Consider the following 12,728-nt stretch of genomic DNA (forward strand, 5'->3'; position numbering starts at 1 on the left):
AGAACTCTCCAATCGAATAAGAAAAGAGCATTTTTTGAGCTAGCAGATATGTAAACAGACCAGCTGTGAAGACCAAACAGCAGACAACAAAATTGGAGCTAATAAGCAACATTTCTCCAAAATTTCATCATCTGACTTGAGTCATATGAACTAAACATCTTACAGGCGCATTCGTCCTGTAAGTAAAAACAACCGTCAACTTCTGGAGTGGACACCCTTCCTTCCTTCCTAACAGGCTTGAATATGGAAGATCACTCGCTGTGTTTCTCACGGTAAACGAGTTTGGCACGAGTGAGGTAAATCAAGCTTATCCTATTTGCAGGTCACAACGCAGAATTAAGTCGACTAACATGCTTGCAGGCGTCGCAGGCAGGTGTTGAACGCTTGTACCACGGCAAAATGTGACAAATAGTCACATTTGAGAGGCCATGGCGTCATTTTGGAAGAAGATGAGGCAGGCGTCCGAGGGCCGGATGCTGTGGTGGACTAAACGCCGATGTTTGACGCACGGAGTCGACGTCAACCTCTCTCAGGTCAGCAAACTACTTTCATGTTCAAACTGTACACAATGTTAAAGTGTATTCGACTTTATTTTTTAATCCAGTACAATGCATTTGCTAACTACAGCTCAGTTGTATTTAACTTTTAAATTAAAAAAAAAAGACAAAAATTAGACAAATGTCCGCTAGGGGGAGACAAAAACACATCATTGTTCGATGAAAAAAGCACAAATAAAACAAATTTTAGTCATGATATGATAAAAACAAAACTATTCAACAACTCCAAACATTTTCATGCTATTTTTTTTTAACTTTCTTCAAAAGATCTTATCCTTTTTGCATTACATAACAACCACTTACCACTTAAATGACACCCGCCTATCATAAGACAAGACCATAAACGCATATAATGCTGAAAAGAATATACAAGAATGGGGTTAATTAAGGTAATAAAAAGTCTGGTTGACATGGCAACTTGACACGAGGCTTGTCTTGAAGAAAAAGAACACCTGCAAGGTTCGACTTGCACCTGGACACACTCCCCCCACACACATACATAAAAAGACATCACGTCAGTGCAGCTCACATACACATTCTCACCTTACACAGCCTCTCACTCAATTTGTGCGTGCGTCTGTTTTTGCACGCTGCGTGGACCGGACAAGATGACAGGCGGGAACCGGAAGACGGACGACGACCACCGGCCAAGCATGAGCACCGTGAGTAACTAAGTTAAGCTAACCAGCTAACTCATTAACTTATTTGACTCGTTAACTCCACTAGCTAACCCACCTATCCCAACTTTGTCGTGTCATCTGAATAACCAAACGCGTTTGTTGTCGTCCAAAGATAATTTTAACAGCATTATTATATGTATGGTAATGCCATACAGTGCCCAGCACTTTGCTAACATTACGTTAAAAAAGTAAAATAAAATAAAATACTAATAAGAAGTCATGGCTAACGTTTTTGTTTTGTTTTAAGAAAGTTGTAGTCAAAATATGTATTTATTAAATAATGACAAAATAAAACAAGGCTCTTGAATGACGTCATCACCGTCAGCCTTTCGTTTTTTTCCCCCACTTTTTTATTATTAGTTTAATTTTATTAAGTCACAGCTAGTATTTTTGTTGTTTTAAACTTCTTTGTTTTGTTGTTTTAATAGCATATAAATACGACCGAGAAATAATATACATTCACAAATATAGGAAAAAATAGACCCATCCTGTGTATTCTTAAAAGTCCAAAAATAAGACTGGAAAATACTCAAATGATAGCGGAAAAATACTGTGCACAAATAGAAAGAAATATAAAAAAATATTAGAAAGTAATGCACAAATATTTGGGACAAAACATGAGGAAACATTTACCAAAATATATTTAAAAAACTGAAATATTAATGAAAAACTAAACTTTTAGAGGAAGAGTTATTAAATTAATATTAGACTACTGGTGTTCAGTAGTAGTTTATCAACAATATGTAGGATGTGATTTATTTATTTATTTTAACAACTATTTTTCTGTTACAGTTTGTTTAATTGTGTCGACTCACTCACAGCTAGCCTTTTTTTTATGTGCTCTGTTTTGGTATTTTTTCTAATAATGTATTGAAAATGATCATAATTATTTAAGAAAAATCTCTAAAACAAGTACTGTTTAGATATTAGATATTCCTATTTTTTTGTGCAAGAATGGTGCCGGGAATCAGTAGGTCATTGCCTTTAGTTTATTTGCCATAGTGTGTGTCACAAGGCTCGGTTTGTTATTAACCAAGTGATGATGTGTCACTGTAAGTACTGTCTTGTACTTTCACTGCAGCTTAACCTGCATCCCTGTCAAAATTAAAGCAGCTGAACCTTTTCCTGTCAGGACCCATTTTAGTTGTTATTTACCTGACGTAATGTCGGTGTGATTTATGATGCCCTTTAGCCAAATTTGTGCTACTTAGTTACTTGAAATGTTTCAGTCGTGGTTTAGAACTCCACTCCGGTGTCTCAAAACATTTCTTTGAGGAGCTCATAATGAGATAGAGAGCCGAGAGCTTGACGGATGGGAACAGCAACAGTCTCCAAGAAGGCAATCTTGTATCATTAGGATGAGTCACGTTTTAACGACTCTGCTAGTTTTGGGGCATGTTTGTGCTACCTCAAACGTTTTGTATCCTCAAAGAAATATGCGGCCTGTTGCGTCATCCACTTAAGAAACACGCGTCACCGCAACTGAAATTACCTTAGTTATTGTTCGCACAGGTCTATTCAAGATGTACTGTAACTACTGTTACATCCAAGGCAGCAGCACGTACTGTAGCTGCACAAGAATTTGTATATTGTTGCACAGTTTCCTCAAGACAAATAGGCGTACTTCATCTTTTTTTTTTTTTTTTGGTAAATTGTATATAGCATAGTTGCACAAGACATATTTGGAACTGTATTCCTCCTCAAACCTGAATATTTTTCACATAACGCAACATAATCACATAATTTTACCCCAACAATTACATTATGCGCCACCTGGGCTTTTATGATTTATTGAAAGGTGTTTTGTAAAAGAGTCTCAGCATTGTTCAACAGTGTTTTTATTGCCCTAAGCCGTTGCATGAATGCGATTTGCAGACTGCAGGCAGGACTGAACAATTTAAAAACTATCCAGGAAGTGCAGAAGTACACTGTCGAGCCCGGACAAATACAGTCATGTCACGGAAGGATTTGCCGCTAGGATGAAACATTAGAGGAAAGCTACTTCTGCCTTTATTGCCTGCATTTTTTTGGATGTGCGCATGTTCTTTGACTTCTTGCATAAGGAACATTTTGGTAGACATATTGTGTTGCGTGAACAAAGCCTTTTTGTCACTTGAGCTACAGTGAATGAATGCCAGAAAAGCCCAATAAAAAGCTAAAAATTCAAAGGAGAGATGGGAAATTGTGACATTAGCGATAGCAGAGACCAGGGTTCCCCAATTCCGGTCCTCGAGGGCCGGAGTCCTGCAGGTTTTCCATTTTTTCGCATACCAACTAGGGTTGCCAACTTTCTCATCGGCACGGTGCCATGGTGGTGTGAGCATGATGTGTGAAATCGGCGTATTTTCTGATTAGATTCGAAATGCACAAAGTTTATACATTGCCTTTAATCCTTACTGCAAGCCATCATAATGTAACCTCATACAAAACCTCAAAGAAACCACAGTTTGCCTCTTTACCTAAAAAAAACAGGTGCGAAAAAAAAATTAAATGCAAAAGAGGAGCGTGACTCAGCAAATTTACTTTTTCCATGGAGACTTTTCGTTCTTTTCTTTCTTACAGTTTATCCATTCTGTCTTCCTAACCGACCGGACAAGACAACACATTATCATTGTTGTTATTATTATTATTATTATTATTATTATTATTATTATTATTATTTTCTAGCCACATACGCAGTATAAGCCGCTACGTTCGCAGCCGACGTATTAAGATCGGCGTTGAGAGTGTAGGCGACATGAAGCTGTGACGAAACCAGAAATTGCCTCTCTCTCTCTCTCTCTAGTTGCCTCTCTTACCTTACAAGATCTCCACATAACGTCACACCCAGCGACTCATTTTATTGGCTACAAGCAACTTCCTTGTCACTCGTCAACCTACCGGAGCAGCCGTGGTCCAAAAATGGCAAAGATGCCGTTTGCTGCATTTCGTGTAAGAATTGAGAATTTTTTTACGGGACTTTTGAGGTCCCGTACGAGACATAACAAATTATTATATGGGGCGCTCCGGCTAATATGGGACAGTTGGCAACCCTAATACTAACACACCTGATACTCGAGGACCGGAATTGGGGAACCCTGGCATAGACAGTGTAGTCACAAAAATGGTAGCATAGCAGTGAAAGTGCTAGCCTAGCAATCAAAGGTGGTACCATGTAGCTAACTCGTTTGCAAAAGGTGACGATGACCATATAACTTTTGTGGAAATTGTGGCATAATAGTAGCATAGCGGTGAAAGCGCTATCGTCGCAAGCGTCGCTAAGTAAAATGTAGCGAAGGCCACAGAAGCAGACATTGTGGCTTAGCATTAGCGTAGCGCTTACGCTTAGTTTGCATGTCCCATGGGAGAGAATTTGTTTGAGGACATGAATTGCTTGCTTGTTGTACAAACAATCCTATAAAAACAGTAACATGCCAGTGCAGCAGGTGGCATGTAGTTGGCTTGCTCAGTTGTGTGTTGACACTGCACACACTCTGAGGTGTCTTCATAAGACTCAAACACACTCGTTAATCTACCTTACGTAATACATTCCTCACACTGCTGCCATTTACACCACTGTCGCCTGGATACTCAATGAATAATTCATCTCTATAATAGAAGACTAATTAACAGTATAACATAATTTCAATTGATTGTAGTGAGCAGTGTGGTCCTGCAGGGGATGCTGTAGCAGCCGCAGCTGGACCATACGAGCGTGGAACCATCCGGAGTCAAAACAGGGTTGGGCGGCTGGCTGGCGAGCCTCACCCAGCCATTTAAGGCGAGCAGGCTTCCCACGCTCTGACTCACACATACACACACATACTCTCTCACGTACTCTCACGCCGGCTGTCTGGATCGCAGCTCCCCTGGTCCATGCCAGGAAGACCACCGTGGCATTCGTCTTTGAGCAGGTAGATATCACCAAAAGCGTAATTGTGATTTTTTTTTTTTTTTTTTTTTTGCAGCCACTAATTGTGATTCAGTCAGGAGCTGCATGTGAAAATATCAAAATGTAGCGTAGTACCACATTTTTTCTTTTGGTTGTGATTTTGCACTGTGGAAAACAAATCAAATTGCTTTGTCATGAGCGTTTCAATTGCTGCCTTCTCATGTCTATTCATGCCCTGTGACTGGATGGTGACCGGTTCGGTGTCATCTTTGGTTGACTCTAAATTATATAATGTAAGGTTACCATTAGTTCTGTAGTACCGACCAATGACAACTTTGCAAACGATGCGGAATGTTGAATTTTCACGCCAAGGTAAAATCCCAACAGTAAATTGTTGGTGGTGTTTCAATTTATCGCCTCCTGATTCGAAAGCCAGAAAATTGAGGATTGGTGGTAGGTGTACATAGATTTGTTTAGATTTTTTTACTGTAATGGTGTATGTTGTGTTTTGTCGCATTGCTTGGTTATATACAAAAACAAACAAATAACAAGCACCTCCATTCAGTCCCCACCAAGAGACGGCTGGAATTCACGCACTGGCGCGAACGTTGTTGTTGCACCGTTGTCACAGATTTTCACCTGCGGCCTGTGAACCTCACCACCATATTTGCAGCGGCCGTGTCAAAAGGAACACTTCCCTGACAACTTGTCCGTCGTCGTTTTTAGCTATTGTCTCATCACAATACTCCGTGTCGATCCGCCACGTCGGAAAATAGAATTCGTTCCTGCGTGCTGCTTTCACTGACGCAGTAGTAGTAGAACCCGTCGCATGCACGTCAGTCATCGTTAGCGAAGCACGCCTGACGCTTTGCCAAGTGTGCGAATCTCCGCCCCGTTTTATCTTATCGTCTTCTTATCTTGACTTGCTCGCAGTGAAAGCAGATTTTGTCAAAAATGCATGCTGCATGCGAAAAATGTAATATTAAGAGGGAAAAAAAATATCTGAAAAAATGGCATTTTATGGGAATGACGTTGGAATTACTTGAGGAAAAATATTGAGATTTCTTTACATAATAAGTCATAATTTTCACAGGAATTGTTTAGTCATATGACAAGAAAAAATATTACCGGTAAACATTTTTATGACAAAGTCAGTTTTATGAGTTGGTAATATTGGGGGGGAAAAAACTTAAGAAAAAACACTTGAGAAGAAAACATTTTATTTAAAAGCTCACATCATTTAAAAAAAAATAAATAAAAAATGTGGAAATTTTAATTTATAAGGAAAACTTTATGCGAAAAGCATCATTTTGTGAGAAAAAAGTTGTAATAGTTGTAATAATACTAGACAACAGTTAAATTTTGGGGTAAAAGAAATTGGAGAAAAAAAAGACAAAAAAATACAATTAAAAAAACATTTTATGACAGAAAAATATATCATTTTGAAGGGGGAAAAAAGGTAAAAAAAAGTTGTAGTATTAAAAGAAAAATAGATATTGTATAAGAGAAAAAACTAAACATTAAGAAAAATATACCGGTAGTCAAAATTTTAGCTGAATAACGTTATTTTGTGATTAAACGTTATTAATTGTAAAAGTAAAATTCTGGGGAAATGATATTACAAGAAAAATATTTGGACTTTTACTTAGAAAATGCTGTAGTATTAAAAATAATTGACAATACAAAAGCTACAATTTTATTAGATTTGTATTTTAGGATTGTATATAAATTCATACAGCGAGAATTTTGCAAAATAAGTCACAATTCTAAGACAATTATACAAATCAATGAAATTCTGGTAAAAATGTTGAGATCTTACAGGCCAAAAATTTGTAATGTAATGTTAATCATTTTTACAAGATATTTTTTAGATTTTTTTATTTTTTATTTTTTTAAGTCTGAATTTTTCAAGAATAAAACAATTCCAGTTTTGTGAGGCATGTTTTGACGTCACAACGGTGAGGTGACATCTCAGCAGTTTCGGAAAACTGTGTACAGATAAATGTTACACACTAGAAAATCGGCGTGCCGTTTGGCGACCCTGCAGGCTTCTCCATTCCGTGACCTTCACTCTCTGTTGGTTATTATTATTATTATTATTATTATTATTTTTATTATTATTATTTTGAATGTCTCTTGGACAGGTTGCAACTGTTAAGTGTATTTCGTTGTTCTGTACTCATGCTTGTGCAATGACAGTACATTTGATTCCATTCTGTTCAACTATGTTGTTTGGAAATACTGTGTTGTGTTGCGCAGAACATTTGGTTTGTGCATTGTGCACTCCTCCCAGGGCGTGGAGGGCCTCCAGCCACTCGCTGATGGTTTTTCGCAGATTTCAACTCGCTGTCACTCAAGCCAAAATAGTTAACAGGACTGCTTACCCGAAGCGCCGCTCAAGTATGTGATGGTGCTTCCCCGTCGACACGATGGAAGGAATGGAACGCGGTGTTCTGCTGGAGAAACCGCCATTACATCATTGACATTTAGGCAATTAAGCTCTCTCATCAATCATGATTTTTGTCAGCATTGAAGTGGCCGCATTTTGCTGCAGGATAATTATATAGTCTGCTGTCTGGTGTCATTAATAGTGCAGATACATTTGACTTTCCCAGGGGAAATCGTGGAAATATGATGAATCCGTTCGGAAGATTAACACTTTTAAACTATGAAAGATCTGTTTTTAACATTAACCAAACTAAACTAAAAGTGGAACATTCACAGAACAGACCTCAGCAAATGTCACAGGATTTTTTTTTTGTCTGGGTTTTTTATGAGAAATTCATCAAAGAAAATTATGCAAAAAAAAAGTACTATTTTAAAAGTTTTAATTATTAATTATTTTAAAAGTACAATTTTATGAGCAGAAAAAAAAAAAGATTCATATCAAGATTTTTTTTTACATGGAATGATATTCAAATATTCCACAAATTTGTAGGAACCACCCCAATTTTATTAGATTTTTTTTTTGCTGGGATTTTAAGAGAAAAATATTTTCAGTGTGATTTTTAGTACAAGAACTAGTCATTATTTTAGAGTTAAATGTTGGAGGATTCCAAAAGAACATGTAAATTTTATACAAAAAAATAAATAATTTTAGTAGGACAAAATAGATTTTTATTAGAAATACACATTTGTTAAGTAAGAACTAAGTTATAATCTGATATGTATGAAATGTATGTTATAATTTCATGAGAAAGAATTTTTAAATTTTAATTTTCAAATAATAAAACTGTTTTTTTGTGGAAGAAAATTCCAAAGAACAACTTGAATTTGCTGAGTATTTTCTCCACAATTCAAGCCAATGTGTTTTTTTTTTTTTATCTAACAATAACAAGTTGCTAATTTGCTTGCTGTCTTGTCCTCCCACTGTGCTCTATGTCAACGTTTTTCACGGCTAATTACGCTTAGCCTAGCGCTTGACTTTTCAACACTCACATTTCAACTTAACAACCTAACTCGTCATTCGGGGAATGTGTCATTGAGTGTATCCACGGAAACCGAGTGTGCTGCAGTGTGGTGCGAAACCTTCTGCTTTAACTCATTTCCACTCGGGTGACGTAATTTTGATGATTTAAGACCCTATTGCATTTTATGACCTGCGTAGTGTGCGTCTCTCACCTGGCTGCGAAACCTGGAAAAATAGTTGTGAAAATGGTGACATTTCATCTCCAGCCTACCTGTATTTTGGTGTGTGAAATGTGTTGTGACTACAAATAATGCATCACTGCAGTGCAAACTCAACAGCAGAACATATTTGTTTGTGTTACTTTTGGCACCATTTGATATCATTATTTATGGATCGAGCTAACGCCCATGCAGAGAATTATAACAATTAATGTGGCTTAGGTTCACACACGAAGAAATGGCACAAGTACTCACACTCTGAACTTCAGAATGTATACTTGTGTATTTAAAAAAAATGATTTTGTTTATAATTATATACAGTCTAAAGAGCTAGCTTGCGTTGGCTCAGGCTTTTACGCTCTGCTTTTGTTGTGAACTGTCTAACAAAAAAATAGTAAATTAGCTAATGATAACTGATTTATATGCACCAGAAAGTGCTTTTTCAGAATTTTGGGAATATTATACTTCCCACCACTTGTCAAAAGTGCGCATTTTCAAAGTTTTAAGTTTGAGAAAATAACTGAGCTAGGGATTTTCCCCCTTTGGCCTCTTAGCATCAAGCACGTTATCAACAAGTTGGCACAGAGGACGGCTTCTAATTTAAGCCGTTGATAAGATGTAAAGCGCAAAGCCAGACGGAATTCTTACATAACACCAACGGCGAGTTTTGTTTGCGCATTCAAGAGAAAAGCTGGTGTTAAGTCAGTCTTTGCTTTTTGACAGGCTGGGTGTTCCCCAAAAGGATTACGCTCCTTCAGTTTGGCAATGTCAAGTGTGTATATACATACGTCAGTGACATTAATAATAAGTGTTTCGTGAGAGAAAAGCTACCTTTTATGGCTGTGTGTTTGTGAATTTTTCTTTTGAATGTCGTGGTTCAATGCGCTTTGGTCTAGGACAGGGGTGTCAAACATAAGGCCCGCAAGGGGGTTTAATCCGACCCACGAGATGATTTTGTAAAGTTTAAAAAAAAAATAAAAAAAAATTGTACTGTCTGACTAATTAATCAACCGGCCACAATCAAAATATATAGAATTTGTAATTTCACAAGCAGTCCTCAGATGAGCAATGCAACTTGTATGGGGGGGAATCGTCCTGGATGTCATTATTTTACACGCAATTTAAAGTTATGGTTTGTTTAATTATTTTTTTTTTTCTTTTCTTTAATCATAGACCGACAAACGTGTTAAATGCGACATAAATTCAATTACTGGTAACACAAATAGATATGACAAGGATTAGCATCCTTATAACGTCATTAACTGCGCCACGCAATGCATTCTTCAAAATGTTTGCTTTGTTCTTGTTTTGTTATCTTATTCTTTACGGCACAACCGATTTATGTTTTATGTACAGCACTGTGTATACAGCAATGCCTGTTCTTAAAGCGCTTTATAAAGTTGAGTTGAGTTCTCATTGAAATTCTATGTGACTTTCAAGTTGTATTTTTATGCATTTAAAAAAATATATTATTTCAGCTTTGGTTGTTTTGATATTTTTGTTTAAATAGAACAACTTTTATCATGTTGTGAGGCATTTTTTTGACATTTGCGTCACAAAGAAAGCCAAACACATACCTAGTGTTGATCCGGTGACCCTTTGAAATTGTCTCGTGACATACTTTCTCCTGAAAATGTCACGCCAAATAACCAAAATGAGTACTTGCATTCTTCTTATTGCCATGGAAAACAGTGTTGTTGTTGTGAAGGCATGGGTGGCCTGATTGTTTTTGCTCCTCCAGTGACTCGTGACTTTGCCCAGGGGTGTAAACGTGCCCTTATTATGAGTTGCCAGGCAGCTGCTGTCTCGCCGCCACGCATCCTCAATGGCGGGAAGCTCCAGGGCAGTCATGTGTCTCACTGCAAGCCACACCCCTTTGTTTTTTGTTTTTTTCCTCTCCTCCGGGGTCCACTTATCTTGCACATCTGCCGCGCAGGACAGCAGCGTCGCACTGGTGCCGCCGAGGAATCCGGACGAGCAGGACGCCGCGGCCCAGCTCGTCACTCCCGCAGAGGAAAGCGTGGAAGTCATCAAAGTGCGTGAGCTGTTTTTGGTGTTTTCTGGCTAGCGTCGTCATCGTCGCACGTACGGCGGACTTAGCGACGTGCGTGTGTGGCAGGTGTACCTGGACGACGTGCCCGAGACGGCGGACAGCGTCAGGATGTTGACGGACGAGGTGTCGCAGATACAAGAGGTGAGGGCGGCATCTTTGAGCTTTCATTGAGGAATCCGTGACGTGTGATCAGGTTGTTCATCATGTTTCTAAACGCTCAGGTGAGGTACTGTCTGAAGACCCTGAGAGAGCAGATGGCGGCCAGACAAAATAGTAACATCAAGAAGGTAAGTCGGAAAAAAAAAAAAAAGTAAAAATGAAGGTTAACGCAGCAGGGATTGAGTGTGTACTTGTCTTCTTCTTCAGTATGCCACCAATGGCTACAGAGTCAACAACATGCCCAACAACCTGACACCCGTCACCAACGGCAACATTTACAACTACACTGACCATGACGTAAGATCATTAACATTTACAGTACTTGTGTGTTTTTGTGTGTATCTTTCTGCTTCCTCCCCATTAAAAAATAAATCAATGAAGTGCATTCAAAAGACACACTGGAACGTCTCAGCCAAGACTAGACTAAGTGCAATTTCTGGAGAAATTGCGTGTGAATGCTGAAAGCTGAATTCTAATAAGTGAATACTAAGATTTGAATATATGTGGAATGCTTATGAAGTAAATTGAAAGATAAATTATGACCTCCTGCTTACTGGACAAATGCACTTTACCAACTGTGCCAATGATGATAAATTATATATATGGAAGTGGGTGTGGAAAAGTTGATATTTAATGTTAAATTGTGCGAATACTGTAAGTAATGTGGAATCAGACGATATATACCCCGGGAGGTTTGAATTGTTGAAGCTAGGTGAAATTTGAACAGTGTAAATTGGAAGTAAGTATTATGTGGGAGTTGCTACGCGGCAAAAACCGTGTGGAGAATAAAAATCACAATAACAATATGTGGGAATGCTTCAGCATTCCCACAATAATAGCATGAAAATCAATCACACAAGCACCAGAAGCTAATCTAAAAACCCAAATCACCGCTTCTCATTACGTTTTTTTTTTTCTGTATCCTCAGGATGTCGACGATAATCATGTGCAGTACTTGAGGGAAGAAACCAAGCGCCTCTACGCTCAAATGAAAGACATGGAGAGTCGGCATCGGGAGGAGAGAGAGCGGCTGCAAGTGAGTGTGCATCATTAGTGAGGTGGAGCCTCGAATGCTCGTCTGAAACTGGTTTCATTAAAATGACATTGAAAGGGTGAAATCAGGCTAGGTTAAGACAAACAAGGCTTGACTAAACAAGGTTAGTTTTGTTTATTTTAGGCTTGGTTAGATTTGGCTATGCTAAAATAGTTTATCTTCTCTTAGGCTAGCAAATAACACATTTCTAAAATAAGATAATCTGTTTTTAGCCTAGCCTTTGTATGATTAGATTATGCTCAAGATAGGCTAACAAATAACACATTTAAAAAATAAGATAATCTATTTTAGCCTAGTATTTATATGGTTAGATTAGGCTCATGCTAGGCTAGGCACACAAATAGCACATTTCTAAAATAAGCTAGAATAGACTAACAGGTTGTAAAAATTGAGTTTCTTCCTTGGCAGATGGAGTCGGATGAGCAACGGGCGCTTTTGGATGCGCAGTCGGAGCGTCTCCAGCGGGCGGAGACGGAGTCGGCGGAGCGAGGCCGGCGAGTGGAGGAGCTGCAAAGGCTGCTGGGTAACATGGAAGCCGAGAGCGGCCTCCTCCGGGACAAAATGGCCGCCGGCGAGGCCGAGCTACTGCGGCTTCAGGCGGACAACGGCGAAGGAAAGGAGAAAGAGGACAGGTCATGAAATGTATTTGTGTGCGTGTTGTAAAGACCGTTTTTGTTTTTTTTGTGGGTATTTGTGTGCGAGTGGTACTGACAGTGTGTGTTTTCAG

At 38.5% G+C, this 12,728-nt stretch overlaps 1 protein-coding gene across 4 annotated transcripts in view; it reads left to right on the forward strand.

Moving 5' to 3' along the window:
• The first annotated feature begins 13 nt into the window (after nt 1-13).
• tuft1b (tuftelin 1b) overlaps nt 14-12,728 on the forward strand; it is a 13,881-nt gene continuing 1,166 nt past the window's right edge. The window contains exons 1-9 of one of the 4 annotated variants that reach the window (XM_077507076.1): nt 14-178; nt 323-533; nt 1,166-1,219; nt 10,672-10,770; nt 10,855-10,929; nt 11,010-11,075; nt 11,155-11,244; nt 11,876-11,983; nt 12,410-12,633. In XM_077507076.1, the coding sequence (XP_077363202.1) occupies nt 429-533; nt 1,166-1,219; nt 10,672-10,770; nt 10,855-10,929; nt 11,010-11,075; nt 11,155-11,244; nt 11,876-11,983; nt 12,410-12,633 (821 nt within the window). In that variant the 5' untranslated portion in view covers nt 14-178; nt 323-428. Of the gene's footprint in view, nt 534-1,165; nt 1,220-4,911; nt 5,131-10,671; nt 10,771-10,854; nt 10,930-11,009; nt 11,076-11,154; nt 11,245-11,875; nt 11,984-12,409; nt 12,634-12,728 lie in introns of those variants that run through there. The other 3 variants (XM_077507078.1, XM_077507079.1, XM_077507080.1) reach the window with 3 other exon arrangements.

Source organism: Festucalex cinctus, chromosome 19 (genome assembly GCF_051991245.1).
Source record: "Festucalex cinctus isolate MCC-2025b chromosome 19, RoL_Fcin_1.0, whole genome shotgun sequence".
Taxonomy (NCBI): Eukaryota; Metazoa; Chordata; class Actinopteri; order Syngnathiformes; family Syngnathidae; genus Festucalex; species Festucalex cinctus.